The sequence below is a fragment of the Salvia hispanica genome, chromosome 5 (assembly GCF_029641045.1).
Source record: "Salvia hispanica isolate PSC_SH4W2 chromosome 5, Shi_PSC_v1, whole genome shotgun sequence".
NCBI lineage: Eukaryota > Viridiplantae > Streptophyta > Magnoliopsida > Lamiales > Lamiaceae > Salvia > Salvia hispanica.
In genome coordinates this window covers 21543000-21564546 of record NC_142696.1, presented here as the reverse complement: position 1 = coordinate 21564546, position 21547 = coordinate 21543000, and the positions used below count along the sequence as shown (strand labels likewise).

The window sequence follows — 21547 nt, the reverse complement described above, 5'->3', positions numbered from 1 at the left end:
GTCAGTATCCAATAATCTTTTAGCGTAGTAGTACTAAAGAATGCTAATAATATTCCGAAAATAAAATATACTCCACTATCTTTATATTCAAACAGTTTCTTGTTGATATAAATATATAAGAAGAGTGCTATTGATAATAACTTTATATTTAAAGGACTTCTCATTGATATAAAATAGACACATGGAATTAAATAAGACAAAAAGATAATTACGAAAAACTTTGTACACGACTCCCCTCCAATCAATAGGTTGGAAGTTTATTGATTCTCTTAAATTGTGAAAAAAAACAAGAAGAAAAAAATTAAATTAGACCAAAAAGTAAATTAATAAACATAAGAAAGCCAAAAAAAAATAAAAACCATTTTTTTATAAATATAATTATGTTAATGCTTAATGACACTAATTGTAATTCAATATCCACCAAATAGTAAATATACAATATAGTGTTGAACAATTATACTCTATCAAACTCAGTAAAAGAACAAAAATAATGGGTGGCATAACAGAGTTTTTTACCTATTCTGGAGCATCATTGGAATTGGATTTAGGATCCCAATTCCCAAAGACAGAGACAAATAAGGTGCAACTCATACATCAAGAAACATTCAGAATAATTTCATTGGGAAATATTTGTCAATGAATTTATAACTAAGAGAACTTCAAATGTACACAGGCCCAACGAAATGGCCACCATAACTTTTTTTGTCTCAAGCACGTGAGCATAAAACCCCACTTCCCAAAGAGAGTAAAAACACTTATCCAATATGGGATAGAGAAGACGAGCACATACTTCAACTCTCACTTTCAAGAAGCAGCTACTGGCAAATCATTGATCGGCGCAGGAGCCAAATGGGGCTTGTTCTTTTAAGTTCTCATTGCTAATTACATATCCAACATTTTATCAGGATTTCTGCCTTGGTAGATAAAAATTCAAGAAAGTAGTAACTAAACAAGACAGAACCTGGACATTTCTGCGGTCAATGCAAATGCTCCTGACTTTCAATACACTGGACAAGACAAATAGGTTTCTACTGCTTTCCTGTTTCATGCGGTAGTGCAACTTCACTGCTAAAACCATATGTGGTCCTGGGAAATAATCTCTCATTTAAGCAAATTCATGAAATATTCTGAGAATTTCTAAAAAGAAGATGGAAGTGTTTTCAATATCAAGAATCGGTTTCCATACGAACCTTGAAACATTTTAACGAAGAGCTCTCTCTGCCAAAAGGGAAATATAATGATATTTCCACTAGAAATTTGCCCAATAGTCCTAGACCAAAAAATTAAGGCACCATCTCGCTCTTGGCAAACATCCACTTCAGCCACACAATAAAGCAATGCCTTGAAAGATGCTCTGGCAGATCCACCTACAAAACAGCATGAGAAATCACTTTGAATTCAAACATTCTCTATATGGATACAGTCGTACATTTTGTGGGAATAACACGTGAAGCTGGAAGAAAGAAAAACACATAATATAACATGATATCTAATTATCTAAGACTAGAAGAAAGCCTGGGACCAAATTATTTACCTAACACTTGTTACCATTCTAAAGCAGAGCAACCTGTGCTGTCATTAGCAAACAGAATTTTCATCTCAGATGTGATTTTATGGTTTCAGAAACTTTATGCTTCCCAACTTTCATCATCCAACATGAGTCTAATAGTTGATAAAGGTAAATTCTACATCTTTTTATACATATAAAATAATCTTGTGATAAAGAATTTGGAACTATCAAGTACTTGAGCATCTGGAAAAATATAGATGGAGAACAGAACAACTTGAAGACTGGATGTGGATTGCAGCAACAACAAAAAAAGGAGAGTTTTTGGACTTACACTGCTCCATACAGAAGAATAGCCATCAGTTGAGAGCAACCAATCACCCACCTTGGATTGCAGATCTAGCCTGTTATTCAATATATCATGTCCAACCAACTCATCTTCATAATCTTCAGTAGGATTGATATTTCGATGTCTTCTTTTGTGTTTTCTATGCTTCTTGCGCTTGAGGCTTACTCTAGATCCTCTATCATAATCTGATCCATCTTCGGGAAAGTCATCATCATGTAGCATAGCATACTTGTCAGACTGGCGAAATTTTATTCCATTGCTGACAAACAAAGACTCCCAGGATTCAGTCTTGTGAAATTCTCGTGATAGCCAATAATATATTGCCCAGGACTGCACACCCAACCTTTTTATGACGACTAAGGGGTTGCTATTTAGGCCTTCTTTCAATATTGCTTCCAAATCATTGGCATGATTTGACAGTTCACAAAGCTGAGAAACCACATCCTTTATCTTTTGTTTTTGTTCCTCGCTACCTTCTTCCTGAACAAGCCGCAGGAGATGGCGACCTTGACTAGTCACAGCAATAAGCAGAAGTAGCTGATCTATGGTAGTAGAAGCACTGTATTTTGAAAGTATCGCTTCAAACCATTCAGATGCACTGCCAAGCCCAACTATTTCTGATTTTTGTCTAAGATATTTCGGTACCAGATCCAGGAAATGACACAAATCTTGCTCTTCGAGAATGATCAGAAGGTGATGGCATAAGAATGAGAAAGATTGCTCCATGAGGAATTCATCAATAACTTCCCAAACTTCTTCTAGGTCCTCTTCATACATCAGGTCAGTAAACAAGTCAACAAAATATTGTGTATCAATTAGCAAAATGCTACCATCCTTTAACGACTCAGAGAACTCACGGGATGACCAGAATTCAGGTACATACTCTAGAAAATTATCAACAGTTCGCAGAACATCTAAATCAAGGAAATAATGGGGCTTTGTTGCAACCATGGCAGGACTCTGCCCATGTTTACCTTTCCACTCCAGCTCCTCCCAACAAATATCTCGGTTTACAAAAGCAAACTGGGATAATGCTTTAGCACCTTGTCCATGATCAGAGCCACTAGTACCAGCAAAATTAGAGAACCACTGTAGGATGCGCCTAGAATTTCCTGGAGACATAAATGGGTTAGGATTCATAACAATGAGCCAGCCAATTGAAAATTTGTGTAAGAGTAAAACCAATAATTTAAATAACAATAAATATGTAAAATTTAAATATATACAACATGCCATTTAAAATTGCTATGAATGTCTAAGGATCCTAGCAAAATGCGGTTTTGATCTAATCAACTAGACATACTACAAATGTGCACTCAAGGACTGAAAATGGAAGAAAAGTGTAGATCATTTCTAGTTATTGGCATTTACATATGGATGCAATTATAAACATCAAACTGTTTCTTTGTAGTTAGGGGGTAATACAACATAATGTCTGAATTCAGACAATCAGCGAGGAAGTCATAAATAGCAGGTCAATGCCATCCAAACAATTTCAGCTTCCACAATTAGAACCATTAAACAGAATCCAGTTGGTTGCCATTCAGATAACCACAATTAGAACCCATAAAAAGAATCCAGTTGTTTGCCATTCAGATATTGATAGTCATAGTCAACATGGAAAAGCTGAGTATAATGCCATTGAGACAAACAGTTATCAGTTCTTCATCCAATAAAAATAATTACCAACGAATATAATCAAAGAACCATTGAAGTAGCCCTAAAATACTTCTTCACGTTTATCTTTATAAATTACTATAATGTTATGCATGCCACTGAAATTCCAGTTAACACTCCAGAGATTCAATGCATCCTAATATATCAAAGGTGGGCTCAGTAAATAATCTGTGGAAGATTTATTAGATAATTTATATCAACTCCAATGTCACAAGAAATTTATAGTCAAAATCAGCACTTGCCTTTAAAAAAATTCTCCAGCTTGCAGCTTTTCCTTGCTATTATAGGCCCCACCTTTTGTGGTTGCTTCTGAAAGATCAATTGCAGAAGTTGTGATGCTAAGTTCCTCTTGATTGGCTTAGATCTCAGTAGGCTCAGAAACAAGTCTCGTTGATGGCGGGGCCGGATGGAGTTTATGCTTGATATTGTGTTACAAAGCCACAGCCGGGCTTCTGATCGGCTTCCTGATGAAATAAATGACCAGATTGATTGTTCTAATTCATCAAGAAGTGATATTCTCTGCTTACTATATTCATCATTCCTGGTGTCATGGTCCCAGGCAGGCTGGCAAAGGAACAGCTGAAGCATTTCTGCTGCATCACAAACTATACAAATTAAAAACCTCCTTACTAAATAATAATCCAGCAAAAAAAAAGCAAGACATTTATCAAGCCATGCTCAAGTATCGAGCATAAGCATGATATTGTGACATAACTCCATCCAACAACAAGAAAGTTAGTAATTCATAAATCTACGATTCTGAATGGTCGCGCCAATGCTCAGATGAGAAGGCCTTAAGCATAAAATTTTACTAACTAATAGACACAGCCCCTCGCGAGTATACAACTTATCACTTCTTAGGCAGCAAAGAATCGTAAACAAAAGGTTTCAACAATAATTCCTTACTTGGTGGGAGCAAAAATAACGAAAACAAACTCCATGAGAATTACCACAACTATCCTACAATTTTACTGCAGTTATATATCCACACAGTCACAATCACAGAAATCTCCGTAGAAATTAGTCAATTACCACTGTTCTTGTACCCCGAATGAACATAGACACCAAATTCGAAGAAAAAAGTCGAGCGCAATTCAAAATGGATGGTTAATAGATCAATCCGCGGGAAAAAGAAGAAGAAAATTAGCAATATAACAATAATGACAACACATACCTGGAAATGTGGAAGCCCTTGCACAAGAATTTCGGTCGAATTTAGGGTGGAGAATTAGGAAAGGGAGAGAGCAGAATCACAAGCACAGGTGTGGTTTCTAGCTCCACGAATAGTGTATTGAAGTTAAATGGGTCTATTGACCGGCCACCGCCATGAATGGTGGCTGACTGGCTGTAATCTCGAACTAAATGGGTTTTGGGGTTAGCTTGAATTTTTCATGGACGCGCTTAGACGATACCCATAATTCATTATTGAGTAATGCAGCTAATATTACGACCACCCACACAAGGGTATAATGGTACTTAAACACTATTAAAATATTAAAAAAACTAAGCCTAATTATTAGTGCATAAGTATTTTACCTAATGGCTCTTTCCCTTTAAAACTTTATTTTCTTCAATATAAAACTAATAATTCGGACCAAATTCCTTAAGCAAAGGAGATTAGTTTGACTAAGAACGATAATTTATATAGTTTGAATTAATGATGATTTATAGATTCAGATATAATTTAAACGATTGATAATAGTAATAATGTTAATAATAATAATGAATTATTACTATTATCATTACATTATAACACACCTTTAAATTATTAATTTATAAAATATAATAGGATTATTATACTTTTAATTTTAATATTATTCAATATTATAAATGTAATATGTTATACTTATAGTTATGTAAATTAATATATGTAGTACGGAGTATTAATTATTATTTACGATATAAGGCTATTACCGTATAAGTATAACATGTTTAAATTATTATATTTTAAAGTTATTAATCAACTGAATTTAAATTTTTTTCAATTCATATATTGGACCTCAATTAATATTTAGAGATTTTATTTTTTATTCAATTGAAATGAACAATTTATGATTTAGTATTGATTCTAAACACGATGTATAACTTAAAGATAAAGTACACACCAATAATTAACTTATTATAATTAATACAAAACACAAACGTTTAAAATTAAGTTTTAATATCAAGATTATTAATAATGTAACTTCAAAACTGATTTCACATAATAAATACTAAATAAAAGTACATATAGATAAAACAATAAAAACATAAATACATATACAATATATAAACTGAAACTCCAAGTTATTTAATTGAAATGAATATCAATTGAATAAAAATTACAGTGAACTAAATTACAAACTTATGAGATTAAAAATAGAATATTAATTTTCCCATCAAAATAAAAATAATAAATTAAAAAAATACTAAAAAGTAAATAAATATTCATTTTCAATCAAATATATTAATGATCATACTTTTAATTGGAAACACCTTAGTATTTTATTATTCCGTTTCAACATTCTTATGTATATTAAGTCACCTCCAAAAACAATACTATGACTAAAACGTGTTTTATGGGGTTATTCGGTTTTTAAAATTATAGTTCGGATTTAAATATATATTGTATTTGGTTCATGAGATTGAATCTCACAACTCAATCCTAGATGAATAATTATTTGATAATTAGTCAGTGTTACTCTCTTTCAACTAAAATAATCCCACAACTCAATCCTACACAATGATAAGAGAGTAAAGTAGATGATAGAGTAGAGTAAGAGTGATTAAATGTTTTATTTTTTGTCAAAAATGAAAATGACTCAACTTTGTTGGAACGTCCCAAAAAAAAATACTATGACTCAACTTAGTTGGGACGGGAGTAATAATAATTATTATTATTAATTAATCTTTTAATATTGTCATTATTTAGACTTTATTACAGTGTCATAACATTATTTTTTAAATTATCATTAACTTCAAATGTTAACTCTGTGTTTTATTTTATATCACTATATTTATATTACAATTTATTAGTATTATTATATAATTTATTAGTGTAAAACAGGACACTACACTATAGCATGTACAGTAAAAAAATTTAAAATTTTATTATAATATTATACTATAGTATACTTACTTAATATTGTAAGTTCTTATTATAAAAATCTGAGAAAATATGAAAAGAAAGTATGCGTATATCTTATAGAAAACTAAGGAAAATATTTGTTGATGAATTAAGGCAGAGGGTAGAATAGTCCTGGAAATTTTGATATTTTCTAAGTGTATTAAATTTGATTGAAATGAGCATTAAAAATCTGATTATAGCCGGCCATAACGTGGCCATTTAGCATCACTCTTCATTATTCTTTCTCTTGAGTAATTACACCACACCAAATAGTTTAATCCATAATTGACTCATTTCGTCATATTTTATTCACTTTTTTATTTTGCCTTTCTATTAATACTTTATTTATTTTTTCTATTCACATTTGAATTTTATTAATGAGTGAACTACACAATTAATCATTGATCTTGTCATAAAATACACCAATGGTCCCTGCAAAAATTTTATAGCAATTTTGGTCCCTAAAGACAAAAATAACCCCCTAGGCACTATCAATATAAATAGCACTATCAATATAAATATCACTATCAATATAAATATGTAACGTTTAAGGATATTTTGGACTTTTGAATCATACAATCATCATTTTTTGCAGACCATGACTTTACCACTTTCTTTCCTATATCTCTCTCCTTCCCTTTAAATAACCATTCATCTCTCTCTTTTTTCTCTCTGTATCTTCTCTCTCTACTGTATATCAAAAACTTGGGAAATGTCTAGTGTTTCCGGTAATCTTTCTGGCGAAGGAAGAAACAGGTGTCGGTGGCTCCGATTCGAGTACGAAAAATGTTGGTGTCGTGAAAGAGCTGATCTGAAAATTGTTGTCGATGCAAGACGTGAATCCCACGGAATGTTGTATTTTGTTTCCAGAACAAAGGTAAGGTCGGTGGCTGTAATTATTTTCGTTGGTGTTATCCCAAGTCCACGGGCGTGGATTGTGTTGTGCAGATTCGACGAAAAGATGTTGAGGTTGAGGGAGAAGAAGTTGATTCGGAACATGTAATTCGAAATTGTGGCGGAGCAGTCGGATGGAAGTGGAAAGATTTCTTTGTTGTATCGGTGGCTTGTTATTCGTTAGTTATTACAATTTTAGCTATTCTGATTAGTTTGGTAGGTTAGGTTTAAACTTGTTGTTAGAACGTATTTTTTGTTGTAATTTTTGGATTCTGTTTCTATGGAAACTTAATTTTGGTTGCGATATTGTTCTGTTCCAGCCTTTGAAAAATTTGCTCTGTTGGCGTAAATATTTATGTTCTGACAGTGTAAATATTTATGTTGTGATATCGATGGTGTAATTATTTATTAGTTCTGATGGTGTTAATAATGATTATGTTCTGTTAGTGTAAATATTTTAGTTTTGTTCAAGTAAATATTTTTGTCAAGTTTGCATATTATGTGTTGAAGGCACATATTTAATGAGTTTTTTTAGTTGAACTCTCCAAAAGTTACGAAATAGCAAATTCCAAATCAACAACAATACACAACATACTACATAAGAAGAAAGATTACAATATTCAACATTCTACATAAGAAGAAAAATTACAACACATAGCAAGAATATTGCAATCTTCATCTTTCGTGTCATTTTTCGTATTTGATCAATGATCGACTTAAGTGCTTCACACTCCTCAGTCTTCAGTCGCAATTCTTCTTCGAGCCACCATCCACCCTTGTTTTGCATCTCAATTGTTCTTTGAAGTGATCTCATTCAAGCCTAAGTCTTTCAAAGTAGTTGTCTTCGCTTATGGAAACCCCAGCGACAACCCAATGGAAAAAATTGCAATCATCTTCCTACATAATTAATAATGACAATTAAATTCTTACTACAAAGTCAAAGCCAAAGCGTGATATGATTGTACTCTACCTTCCAAATTCGGCATCGATAGTAACGTCGTCCAGGATTAACATCCGTCGTCGCAATCTCAGCTTCAAGTCCATGATCACAATTAACATATTCCTCACGAGGCCAACTCGGCCAACTCACATTCAAACTTGATTGGGAAGAAGAAGACATTGGCGCAACAACCTGACTTGAAATTAAACCATTGAACAAATGTTGTTGTCAAATGTTAATGGTTCCACGAACTAACTAAATGAAAACAATCAATTCATTCACCAAAACTTACTGTCGTCGTGTGCAGATTCGCCGTGTGAAGAGAAGGCACTCCGAGCTGTGGTCGTTGTGTGCAGATTCGCAACTGCTTTGAGCAGCGGTTGAGTTCTTGGTGAGGTGTCGAGGGTTTGAGCTCTTGGTGAGCTTCTATTTCAGATCTGGGAGGGGGGCAGAGGACTATATATAAGGATAACATTCCGAATACACTCAAAAATATCATTTTAGCTACACAAATATTAATATCGAAATTGATACTCACAAATAAATTTCGTAAATAGTCCCTGAAAATAATACCACATGTGGAACTCAAAATTCATGCAAATATCAAACACAATACCTAATATAATAACGTTTCCAGTACCAAATCAAAAGTACCATAACATTACAACCCAAAAAAGGACAAATAAGTGGCTACATCTTGCCCACCACATACTACACAAAATGATCAACAGTTTGTCATCCATATTCCATGGCAAAAAACATACAAAACCTACATCAAATGTTAAGCTTCCAAAAAAGCCCATAAATTTCAAAACCTACATTGTTCAAGTAACCAGTTTTTCATAATTCAACCAAAAGAAACCTTCCCACACGTTTAATCTAATCAGCTGTTTTGCGCCGGCCACACCTCTGAGCTTTGCGGACGATGGTTGATGATGGACCACTTGTTTGCGCTCTTGTTGGTGGTGCTTGGCTGGTCGGAGGTGCTGCTGCATGTGGTTCCATCGAGGCTGGTGGTGCCTGGCCAACTGTAGGTGCAGCTGCCAGTGGTTCCCTCGAGGCGGGTGGCACATCATTGGCTACGCATTGCGGCTGACTAGAAGAAGCTTCGGTCCTTTGAGTAGTGGGTACAACTGATCCTTCTTTCTCAACATCTTCCATTCTCCTCTTCTCACGTTCTTTAACCAAACTGTCTTCAAGATACTGTTCAAACTCAATGTCCCGTTCATACCATCCAAGCAAAGGTATGTCTCCATTCACCTTCATCTTCTTTCCCGGCTTCTGTTTTGGTATAACCATTGGAGGCTCGTCAATTTCTTCAATCACAACCTTGGACTTAAGATTGATATAATCCTTCAAATATTTCATTTGGTCCCTCTTATGCCGTGCTTTTGCTTTTGCCACCGTGGTCTCAATAACATACATATGTATCAGCTTCTCAAACTTGGTAGCCAAACACAAAAATCGTGTAAAGTGTTCCTCATCGAGGAGAGGCGAAAGTGGATGACCAACTTCATTGCCATGGCATGCATGATTGTGGGCCGGATGACAATAATAGAATTCACAAATCTCTCTACGATACTTTAATCTCACCATTACTGATGCCAATTCCATCTGATCGAACTGCAAGATACTACATTTATCCACATAGTTCAATCGCCCATCAACATACTCATCCTTCGAAAAAAGACCACCATGGTGAATGGCCAAACTGAACCTATCTGGCCTATTAGCTATATGAAATTCAAATCAACATTATTGTTAAAAATCATCCAATACAGAAACATCAACAATGTCTAAACCCTATATTTTACCAAAATCTTACCAAAATCTTCCATATTCAACCCTAAGTAGTGAGTAAACCCTAAAAATCAAGTCTTTGGCCTATATAGTACAAAATTGAACAATGCAAGGAAACAAAATTACCGTATTCATGTCTCGGGTTGAAGTTGTTTCTGCTTGGAGGACGTAGATTCCATGTCTCCGGTGGTATGTTGACGAGCATCGGCGAGTCGTACCGAGTGCCGGAGCCGGATGCAGACCCTCTCCCTCCCGAAGACGAGCTGCATTTTCGGCCTCCTTTTTTTGGAGGCATTCCGCTGATGATGATTTAAACCCACAAAAACAACCAAATTTCGTTGCTTGCTGCCGATTGACGGCGAGTAGTGAGACGAGAGATAGACAACGTGTGAGATGAGAGAGAGATAACGGCGAGGCAGACGTGTGAGAGAACGACGGTTGACGTGCGAAGTGAGCGTGATAGAGGCGAAACGACGAATGGAGGATATGATGGAGTGAAGGAGGCGAAGCGTCGGATGGAGGGAATGGATAGAATTTTGGAGTGAGATAAGTTGAATACTTCTACATTAGTTGAATATACTTCTATATTTTGTCTCAACATAAGGAACAAGTAAAAAAAAAATCTACTCACTCCCATCACATCGCCTCCACTCAGTCTGCAAAACTAAAAAGTCACTATTCTTAAAGCCCAGTAATGCCCTTCATGGCATTTTGGCGATTTTTCAAATGCATAAGGGTATAAAAGACCGACAGGTACCAAAAATGTAATTTTTAGGGACCAAAAATGCTATAAAATTTTTGCAGGGACCGTTGGTGTATTTTATGACAAGATCAGGGATTAATTATATAGTTCACTCTTTATTAATTTCTCATTCAAATTTATATTGTTCATCTATGAACTACGAAAAAAGTATTTTATAATTTATTTTTATCGATTTAATTACAATACAAAATTCAATAAAATCATAATATTAAATTTTATTGAAATTCAAAAAATACATAATTGAGAGTTATTATTGATATCTAAAGAGACAAAAAATCATAATTGGATGAGTTATAACTGCTAGAATAGGCGTGATTATTAAAATAAAATTAGTGGATAAATGGAAGGACGAGAGCAAGAGAGCAAGAGAGAATAGAGAGCAAGAGATGATAGAATTTCAGTATGGAAGGTCTACAAGTCATCTTATAAAATAGTGCAAATATTAATTGACTCATAACCACACTTAGTTGAGAAATATTCATTGGTCCAAGCATATCATATGGCAAAATAAGTTGGCATGTATAAGCAATGAGTTTCTGACAACAAGTATAAACTATTACCTTCATTCTATAATAAGAGTTACATTTATTTCTCTGCACTCATTTTATAAAAATGATAATAAGTTAAAATAGAGAAATATTAAAACAAGAAAGAGAATAATATTGAGAACCACGGTTAGGGATGGTTCGGTACGGTATACCGTACTTTGAGTGTCATACCGTATATCGTACCGAAAGTTACGGTATGACAAAACTCCATACCGATACCGTACTGAATTTTTCGGTATAACGAAAATTCGGTATGGTAGTTTTTGATACCGTTACCATACCACATTCCGGTATGCCATACTTTTGCGGTATACCGAACTTCGGTGCGGCATACCCTTATACCTATTATACCAGAAAAATAATACTATATTATACCTAAAATATTTAAAAAAAAAAAACAATTTTATTGTTCAACTAATTCAAAAAGTATAAAATAATTAAACTCCATACACAGTCATTATAATATTAAAATTTATAAAACTTTGACAACCAAATCAAAAACAAATTATAAAATCATGAGCAACATTATCTTCATTCCTTGGAACCTTGTTGGTGAATTTGACAAAAGACATTACTTATAGATGAGACTGAAAATGGAGGATCCAACATGCTATAAATATAAGGGTTTTATATATATAATAATAGATTTGTGTTAAAATGACAACCCCGTGACACTGTGACACCACTTATACAGCAATATTATAAACGCTACACAACAATATTATAAACGCTACACAACAATCTATAGATTGTTGTATAACATATTGGATATTGCTGGCCAAGAATAATTGTTGTATAGTGTACAAAATATTGCTGGCCGTCTTTTTCAGATTTTTAATCCCACGTGGCAACTTATTATTCATCCACGTGTACAAATGATTGGCTAGGAATGGTGGTATGATGTTATTTTAAGAGGTGGTGGCACCCTATCACTCCCCTATCATAATAATCATATAAATATAACATAAATATTATATATACTACCTTGATCAAATCTCTATAGATATATATATTTAATATTCAACGATATACCGAAGTGTGGGTATATACCGAATCTTCGATATACCGCGCTACAGGAGATTTAATACCGTTATCGTACGGAATCTTTCGGACCAAGGTAGTCTAAGTCATTAGGCTCCCGAGTTTAGAGACTTTGAACAATAAAGCACCCTTCATATCAACGCGCTTTGGCCAATTATTATTATTATTATTATTATTATTATTATACAAGACTTTCGTGCTTTTCTCCAGAAGCTGCGCAAGTTCGAGAATTTGGGTTTCTCTGTCCTTCTCTATTTGGGTAATTTCTCCCCCTATCTTGGTTTGATTTTGATAGCACAATCCAGAATAGTTCACGGAATTGGTGTTTTCAGCATTCATTATGTGGTTAGTAGTAGTTTTTCTTTTTATAACTATTATACGTTTCCTTGGTGATAAAGGGGAAAGGGGAATCGCAGAGAAGATAAGTGATTTTTGTATGTATGTCTTCTAAATGCACTATTTGCTAGTTTCGGGGGATTTGTTTTGACTTTGAGCGAGTAAATGGTTGAACAACTGATGCGTCTGTTTTGTTTATTCTCCTGTTACTCGGTGTTGATGCTGCAGAGATAGTTTTCATACTTGTTAGGATGTTTTATTACTACTGATGGAGTTGAAGCTACTTGGCGAAAAAGTGTAGTTCTAAGGGATAGATTTAATTCTGGTTAAATGTATTGTATTTGTACTGTAGTTTATCTTTTATGTTTTATTCTTGTATTCTGAACGGAAGATTTTCATATTTATGTTGTTAAAATTATGACTGGGGCATATTATTTATATCATATTTTTGTTAACATTGTATGCATGCCTTATTGATTGCTCGTGTTTTATGAATGTGAACAATTTGAATTGTTTTATGTACTAATCCGATTTTCTTTTTTGTCCATTTTTGCTGTGTGGCTGGTCATTCAAGGCGGTGTAATAATGCTATCACTTAGTGACATTACTTTATGGGCCTCACTGATGCACTGAGCTTATTGTTTGCGGCTGCTGTTTGGTTCGCTAGTTACGCATTGGTTGCAGTTCTTGGAGTCTTTCAAGCCCTTGATTTTCTCCGAACCTCCATTCCCAACTAACAGTAAAAAACCTGCGAATAGACAGGAGAAAAACAAATAGGAAACTATCATGGGTTACGCACAATTAGTCATTGGCCCTGCTGGCAGTGGAAAGGTTATTAACAAATATTATTCCATATCTTACAAGTTCATCTATATTTTAGCATTTGGCACATATATCTGTCCAGGTGGTGGTGGTGATTTGGATTTATTAATTTGTGCATTTTCTTGTTTACTATGATGAGTAATGCTCTCTAAGTCTCTATTAAGATGCACTATATCTGGTTGTTGCAGTCTACCTATTGTTCTAGCTTGTCCCAACATTGCGAAACAATTGGCCGATCAATCAATATTGTGAACTTAGATCCTGCTGCTGAGGATTTTAACTATCCTGTAGCAATGGGTGAGACTCTGCAACTTTTTGGTTTATTTATTGTTGTTAGTACTGTGGCATATTCCACTTTGTGTGTCCTTAATCTGGACGCTTGTTTTCAGATATTAGGGAACTCATTTCGTTGGAGGATGTCATGGAGGAGCTGGGATTGGGGCCAAATGGTGGTCTTATTTACTGCATGGAGTATCCTTTACTACATACGATTCCATTCAATTCGTCATACTGTTATTTTATGCTTTAGTGCTGTCTCAGTATAACTGTCTTTCACCGAAGCAAAACTGTGATTATCAGTTCAATGCCACATCAGTCTTTCATTACGCTGTATGAAATTTTGTACAGCCTTAACTACCACATGCACCTGGAAGAAAATCTGGATGAGTGGCTGACAGAAGAATTGGATAATTACTTGGATGATGATTATTTAGTTTTTGACTGCCCAGGTAGCACGACTGTTTCCCTGACATTGTTGTCTCTTTGTTCAAGAACTTATGTTATGATAACATTAATTGTCATGGAGTATCTTATGTGATACTTATAATACTATGACACTAGAGCCACTCATTATGATTGCTGAGATGTTTTGTTGCTTATCTAAGATTAAGCCAAAACTCTTAGTCCCTTTTCCTAAGTGTCTTTATCCTTAGCGATCATTCTTGTAAACCTTATCACATGGTAAACTCTAGTTGGACTGCACTCCCCTTCCAAATTAGTGATGACTTTGCAGACATAAATGGCTATCAATACTCATTGCAGGGCCTTATCAGTTAAATCCTAGTTTTTTGCACAGTTGAATTGTTTTTATCCTCTATGCCTATTGCTCTCCCCCCCTGAAGAAACATAATTATCCAACTGATATTTTTTCTCTCTGAGAATTACCATCATGTGCATTTATTTATCTTCTAGTACTGAGATTCTGATGCCAATTTCTTTTGTCATTTAAGGCCAGATAGAACTCTTCTCCCATGTACCAGTGCTTAAGAACTTTGTGGAGCACTTAAAGCGTAAAAATTTCAATGTCTGTGTTGTGTACTTACTTGATTCACAGGTACTGATACATATATTCTAGCAAACTTATTTGAATGTAAATCCATTTCAAATGTATTTATTCTGAAATTCTATCTTGTATTCTTTATTAGTTTATAACAGATGTCACCAAGTTCATAAGTGGCTGTATGGCCTCACTCTCTGCTATGGTTCAACTGGAGCTACCTCATGTTAATATTCTCTCCAAAATGGACCTTGTGAGAAACAAGAGGGACATTGAGAAGTCAGTGCTGCTTACATTAAATAAATCTTGTTTGTCATTTGAGGCGCTTGTTCTGTTATTTATCTTGGCTTAATATTTTTTTTAGCTGATAAGCGGCATAAGCCTGATATTGCTTGTTGTGCTCTCTCAGTTACTTGAATCCAGAACCTCAGACTCTGTTGGCTGAGTTGAATCAGCGTATGGCTCCACAGTTTGGGAAACTTAATAAGAGTTTGATTGAACTGGTATGTTTAGATATAATGGTTTTATTTTGGCATTCACAGTAAATTAATTATATAAATGCCAAGCTTGCTTCTCATAATGGAAGTGTTACTAAACTATATTGAACCAGTATATGGAAGGAGAATGCTTCTAAATGTATCTTCTTAATGAGATCCGGTTGTCTTGGCATCAAAAGAGAATTGGTTGCATATTCTTGTCTGTCATTTACCTGTTTATAAAAGTGAGCCGATGCTTCTGGGAAGTATTTGCTATTGTTTTTCGCCATGTGCATGGATATTTATAAGGGCTTCAAAATTTTGTGGCCTCAGGTGGACCAGTACAGCATGGTTAGCTTCTTTCCTCTTGATCTGAGAAAAGAAAGCAGGTATAATATCTAATTTGTGCATCTTGGGGAATGGTATTTTTATAGTAGTACTTAATAAGAATATAATATGCTGCATTACATTTTCTAATTTTCTTTGAGGTTGTAGTTTAACCTCAGTATCTTAAGCACAATTCTCATGATGACCTATAGTGTCGGTAGTTTAGCTTGTTAAATGAATAATGAGTTTATAATAGCAAATTTGTTTGAGATGTAGCTGGAACTAATAGTAACGTTTGGTGATGCAGCATTCAGTACATTTTGTCGCAAATTGACATGTCTATTCAGTATGGGGAAGATGCAGATGTGAAGATCAAGGATTTTGATCCCGAAGACGACTGAACAAGAATTTTGAGTTCAACATAAAAGCAATACAATTTTCAGGGTTGCACTCGTTTTGCCAATGTGGATAACTATAATGCAAGAAAAGACACTGCATTTTTTTTACTTGGAATTGGTTCCTATATGTTGGGACGAGACAGTTTGTCTGATAATGGGTTTGATGGTGATGAGTTTGTGGAACATCTCAGATAGCTTTCTTTTGAAGCAATTGTGTATTTTGGACATGTGAAAGAAAGGAAGTGACTATTGGCTACAAATGTTAAGCAGTAATACCGTGAAATCTTCAGGCTTCTCTGGGGTTTTAGCCATACCAGTAAAGTAAAAAGAATTAGATTATTACAAAAATGTTTTTGATCACATAGAAACTAATTGCGGTTTTGCAAAATGACACTCCCTCCGTCCCCGATTAAGAGTTACATTTGCATTTCTGCACTAGTTTTATAAAAATATAATAAATAGCTAAAGTCGATAAATGGTAAAATAAGATAGAGAATAAGGTAGAGAGGAGTCTTCTTTACATTATTCTCTCTCTTACTTTACCATTTTTTCTATTTAATTATTTATTATCATATTTACAAAATGAGTGCAAAAATGCAAGTGTGACTCTTAATCGGGGATGAAGGGAGTATATTATAATTAAATACTAGTACTTTTTTCATCTCTCCTATTTATTTAATATAAATAAAACGTGATAAATAGCGAAACTGACCAAACACACCCAATTTTCATAGTTGATTGCCGTCAGTTCAGTTGTTTTAGATATACTCTCTCCGTCCTATAAAAGTTGAGTCGTATTCCTTTTTAGTCCATCCCAATAAAGTTAAGTCATTTCTTTTTTTAACAAAAGACAAAACATCTAATCACTCTTACTTTATTCCATCATTTATTTTATTCTTTTCCTACTTTTTTCATCTCTCCTATTTATTTAATATAAATTCTTAATCTCCGTGCCCAAAAGTTATGGGACGGAGGGAGTACATCATAACAATGATGGTCTATTAAATTAATTTCACAATCATTTCAGCTAGCCTAATGTATACAATTCTGGTAAAGAATGTTTGATAACAAAAGATCTTCGTACCAATATAATCATAGCATTCGAAGATCTAAGAACAAAATCAAAAATGGACACGGCAAACTCAATACCCAAATAAAGTACTCCATAAGAAGTCAGGTTAAGACAAAAGTTCAAACGCATAGAGAAAAGAACTCCAGAAAAAACTAGTAGTATAATTGAAAGTTCAACTCGATAACGAAATATTGTCAAGAAACTCAACAATCAACTGTCATACACCTACGAAAATTTAAGCATCTGTCTGGATTTCAGCAACAAAGCAAAATTGTAAATGGATATTAAACACTATATGGCTATCAACGACGTTCACTCATCGTCTTCCTCATCCTCATCATCATCGTCATCATTACCAGCAGCAGCATTCAGAGCATTTAACCTCTCAATCAACTTGTTCTTCCTCTCCTCATAAGTTAGCTTCTTAAGGTTGTACCTGAAATAATGTCATCCAAAATTCATGAACAGCAGTTTAATATGCCCCAAATATAGTTGGAAATAATCAGATTGTGTTTCCTCCTAAAAGTTTCTTGTAGCCAAAACTAATTTAGCTTGCAGGGAATGCATAGACATAATCATACCTCTTGTGCTCTGTTGGCTGCTTCTTTTCAGATTTCTTAGGCGTAGGATCAGCACGAATTGCAGCATGAACCTTCTTGTACACCTCTGCAATGTTATCTGCATCAATACCCCTCTTAATGTACTCACTGAAGTGAGACTGGTACTTCTCAGGCTCATCTTCGATCAGAGTCTGCAAATCCATTCAATAGTTTAATTAATTTTAAAGGCAAAGGAAAAAGTAAAGCTAGTGTAGAACGTTCCAAATTAGCCCATCTGTGAAAAAGGAAAACAAACATACCTGCATGTAAGAAGCAACGTGTCCACCATAGATATACTTACGGTGCACTTCAGCATCAAGCTGCTTGTTGTCCTTGCTAAATCCAGCAAATCTCTTGTCACTGTGTGGGATGTCAAGCCCACCATCCAGAGCTCCCTACGAGACAGCAAATCAAACGAATGAAGCAATTGAGCAAGTTAGTGAGCATACAACACAATCTTCTATATCATGTCTCGGGTAAAAAAGTAAAAGATCCATTGCAGACAACAATGACACAAATTGTACCATAGGTCTAGTCTACCTAGTCCAAACAAAGCAGACAGTAAACCTTATTCTTGAGAAAATTTATATGATCATTGTAACCTCTTGCAGGAGAAAACAATCTGCTCGAGTACGATATAAACAACTGTCTGAAGCTTAATACCTTGAGGGCACCAAAAACTCGGTTTCCAGTAGTAGTTTTGATTAGGCCAACATCCAATAGGGCACGGAATGGCCTTCTGCTTTCTGCAGGCTCAACTGAATAATCTTCTCCAGTTGCCTGCAAGGCCAAAATTGTAGTACAACTAAGAAACTAGGTCATCAAAAAATTAACTCTCTTAACCACAAAGACATGTGATGCGACCATTGAGCATAAAAAAGGTTACCTCCACATTTCCTTCGTACTCCTCGTCCAACTCAAGGGTCTTCAGGACTCGACGACTCAAAAGAAGTCCGGTGCAGTAAGCTATCACATACGAACTTTTCAGATAATTCTTATAACTAAGAGATAAAAGATTGTTCAAGATATATACAAACCTGCAGCGTAGTTGGTGAGTCCAACTTCTAGGCCATAACGAGGCAGCTCATGTGCATATGCAGCAGCAAGAACATGATCACCAGCAATGCTCGAAGACAAAATCTGGCAAATTATGTCCTTGTTGGTCTAATAAAGATGTTAAGGCCAGCATTGCATCCATAACCAATCACAATCAACAGGCACAATCACAAGAATATAATATATACATATATATTAACATAGGCATAAGAAGTGTGTTTTATCAATAGTGTGGCCAAAGAGAGCACAAATCGTAGTTTTTGGAAATAAATGCATTCATCAAGATATAGATGAAACTTTGTAGGGTTGCACTAATTATTATCTATCACTTAATGGGAAATTCAATAACTACAGTGTTAGGATACAAATCGCACAACAAAGCGAAACTTTGGAGTGTTGTACTTATTCTTATCCTGGTTAATCATGCGAATCCTTGCTCGATAATCAGTCTTCCCCTCTAGATTAAAAAGCGCAATGAGAAAATTAATCCAAAAGAATGCGGAACCATAGAATCAGTTGAAATAAACTCATAGCTGGTTGCTTACCTCTTCTTCTCTTGTACTTAACTTGGAAACGCTTGAAATAGGCCTTGGATTTTTGGGCTTTGACGAAAACCTTCAGTTAGCATATAACACATTAGCAAATACTACAATAACATAAATAAAACATTGACAAGTATCTAATTCCAGGACTCCAAACATATTTGATCCATTTTCGGCAAACTGTAAAATAAGCTTTCAAATTACATGCGAAATACTCAGATTTCAGTGTAATAAAACACGGATTTACATGTGAGTATATTCTATGAATGACTCAACCCATATCACATCATAGATAGTTCCAATCTAGAACTAAAGCTAACCAACTCATAACAATTGCAAGCAATTAAACTATACGCTAAACTGAAATGCCTACTAAACAAAAGTCGACTATCAAATCATGACCTAGAACTAACAAGCCGTCTAAGTAAAATGAGCTTGTTCCTTTCAAAAAACAAAATAGCCTAAAAGAGTTTAGGCCACACTGGAAAACTACATTAAAAGTAATTACAACGGAATGCCATTGAGTTCAACATAAAACTTACCATTTTCACCAATTATCTGGTGGCCTCCACAGGAGAGATTCCGCCGGGGTGATGAAGGAAGAAGGGAGGCAGGAATAATAGCGAAGCCGAAAATGAAGATATAATAGGGAAAAACCCTAGACCAAACAAACATGGGCCCATAAAATTAGTATTGGGCTCTCAAGTCTGTAGGATATGACTATTGGGCTTTTTTGTTTTTAAAAACTCCATTATGCACGAGCAAATAAATTTATACAATATATTAAAGGAGAATTTTGAGGATATTTATAAGACTGTCATTTTAAATTAAAAATATTACTTTAATTACAATTGATTTTTGTTATTGAATTTGTAATCATATCCGGCAGATTAAATGAGGAAATTATCATAATCAATGAACTTAATGAATATTGCAGACTAAGAAGTATATGGACCGTCTATTATTAAAAATGTTAATAGCTCGATTAAATTTATACATATATAATAAAGAGTTTTAGAGATATTTAAAAGAATGCTATTTTAGATTAAAAATTATAATTTAATTAAACTATATTTTGTAAATGAATTTCTCTCTTTAATAACTGACAGTTTCATGTATAGTGTGGTCAATTAATTTGTGGAATAATTATTTTATGCTCCATCATCATTGTGCATTAGAGCATCCACAATGGATGTCCCACTGAAAGCCCTAATGAGAGCCCTAGTGGTTGCCACATCAGCATATCCTATTTTTCTGCAATGGTCTTCCTAGTGGATGTCATATATCTCTTATCCATTTTTCATTTCAATTTTAATATCATTGTTTTTTAATTTTGTTTTTAATTACTAAAATACAAAAATATATTATATTCAAACACCACAAATGCAAAAAAAAAAAAAAAAACTATATTACTTAATTTTTTAAAAAAATTACATTAAACTAAAATACTAAATTAAAAAAATCCAAACTAGCCATCTAAATTTAACATCTAGCTCAAATTCTTGATCATCTTCTTAGTACTCTGTCGGGCTTCCGGATTGGTTTCCTGACAAAGGCTGTTTTGGGCGTCAAGTATAAACCTATACTCAACCACCTCGCGAAAACCTCTGAACTCCTCGATCGCTGAGGCCATGAGCTGAGCAGATGGAGGAGGCGCAGCCTGCGAGGGAGTCGATCCAGACGCGGCTACCTTCGCCTTCCCTTAGGCCTTCCCTTTGGCAGCCTTGGTGCCAATGGGACGTCTAAAAGTAGATGTAGGCGTGCCGGAACTCCCTTCCGGCTCAACGTTCAGATCTATAGGAGATGGGTCGTTGCTCGTGTAACCGCCAGTGGCGGTGTTCTTCGTCCGCTTCGCAGCCAAGGATCCAACCGGTATCCCTCCGTTGAACTTCGCCCTGTCCTTCAAGATCAGCCAAACATTTTACAGCTTGAACTGCCCGAACCGCGAATGGTACTCGGACAATGACTTGTTGAGGACATCCTCCATGCTCTCACCGCTGGCCCTTCCATCCTTGTTC

At 34.7% G+C, this 21547-nt stretch overlaps 3 protein-coding genes across 7 annotated transcripts; 1 reads left to right on the top strand and 2 right to left on the bottom strand.

Moving 5' to 3' along the window:
* Positions 1 to 594: 594 nt before the first annotated feature.
* On the bottom strand, positions 595 to 4943 carry LOC125190961 (uncharacterized). Of its 4 annotated transcripts, none has more exons than XM_048088392.2 (6): positions 4708 to 4943; positions 3776 to 4123; positions 1842 to 2968; positions 1191 to 1367; positions 962 to 1086; positions 595 to 878 (listed from the first exon to the last, which is right to left on the bottom strand). In XM_048088392.2, exons 2-4 carry the CDS (start codon positions 4119 to 4121, stop codon positions 1284 to 1286), a joined length of 1557 nt encoding a protein of 518 aa, XP_047944349.1. In that variant the 5' UTR covers positions 4122 to 4123; positions 4708 to 4943; the 3' UTR covers positions 595 to 878; positions 962 to 1086; positions 1191 to 1283. The 4 variants fall into 4 exon arrangements, with proteins under 4 accessions (XP_047944349.1, XP_088914088.1, XP_088914087.1 ...); XM_089057962.1 differs by having other exon boundaries at positions 595 to 1086; positions 1842 to 2115; positions 2200 to 2968; XM_089057961.1 differs by having other exon boundaries at positions 595 to 1086; positions 3776 to 4126.
* Positions 4944 to 12754: 7811 nt separating this feature from the next.
* Positions 12755 to 16553, top strand: LOC125186095 (GPN-loop GTPase 3-like). 2 transcript variants are annotated; one of them, XM_089058054.1, is made up of 10 exons: positions 12755 to 12884; positions 13536 to 13792; positions 13972 to 14080; positions 14173 to 14255; positions 14427 to 14511; positions 15013 to 15116; positions 15208 to 15338; positions 15469 to 15562; positions 15869 to 15924; positions 16170 to 16553. In XM_089058054.1, the coding sequence occupies exons 2-10, from the start codon at positions 13748 to 13750 to the stop codon at positions 16261 to 16263; spliced, it is 801 nt and encodes a 266-aa protein (XP_088914180.1). In that variant the 5' UTR covers positions 12755 to 12884; positions 13536 to 13747; the 3' UTR covers positions 16264 to 16553. The 2 variants fall into 2 exon arrangements, with proteins under 2 accessions (XP_088914180.1, XP_088914181.1); XM_089058055.1 differs by having other exon boundaries at positions 12862 to 12970.
* Positions 16554 to 17473: 920 nt separating this feature from the next.
* LOC125190173 (large ribosomal subunit protein uL18-like) lies at positions 17474 to 20196 on the bottom strand. The gene is made up of 9 exons (XM_048087388.2): positions 20072 to 20196; positions 19533 to 19602; positions 19353 to 19444; positions 18969 to 19095; positions 18818 to 18897; positions 18595 to 18711; positions 18192 to 18326; positions 17914 to 18083; positions 17474 to 17768 (listed from the first exon to the last, which is right to left on the bottom strand). Exons 1-9 carry the CDS (start codon positions 20072 to 20074, stop codon positions 17645 to 17647), a joined length of 918 nt encoding a protein of 305 aa, XP_047943345.1. The 5' UTR covers positions 20075 to 20196; the 3' UTR covers positions 17474 to 17644.
* Positions 20197 to 21547: the final 1351 nt, after the last annotated feature.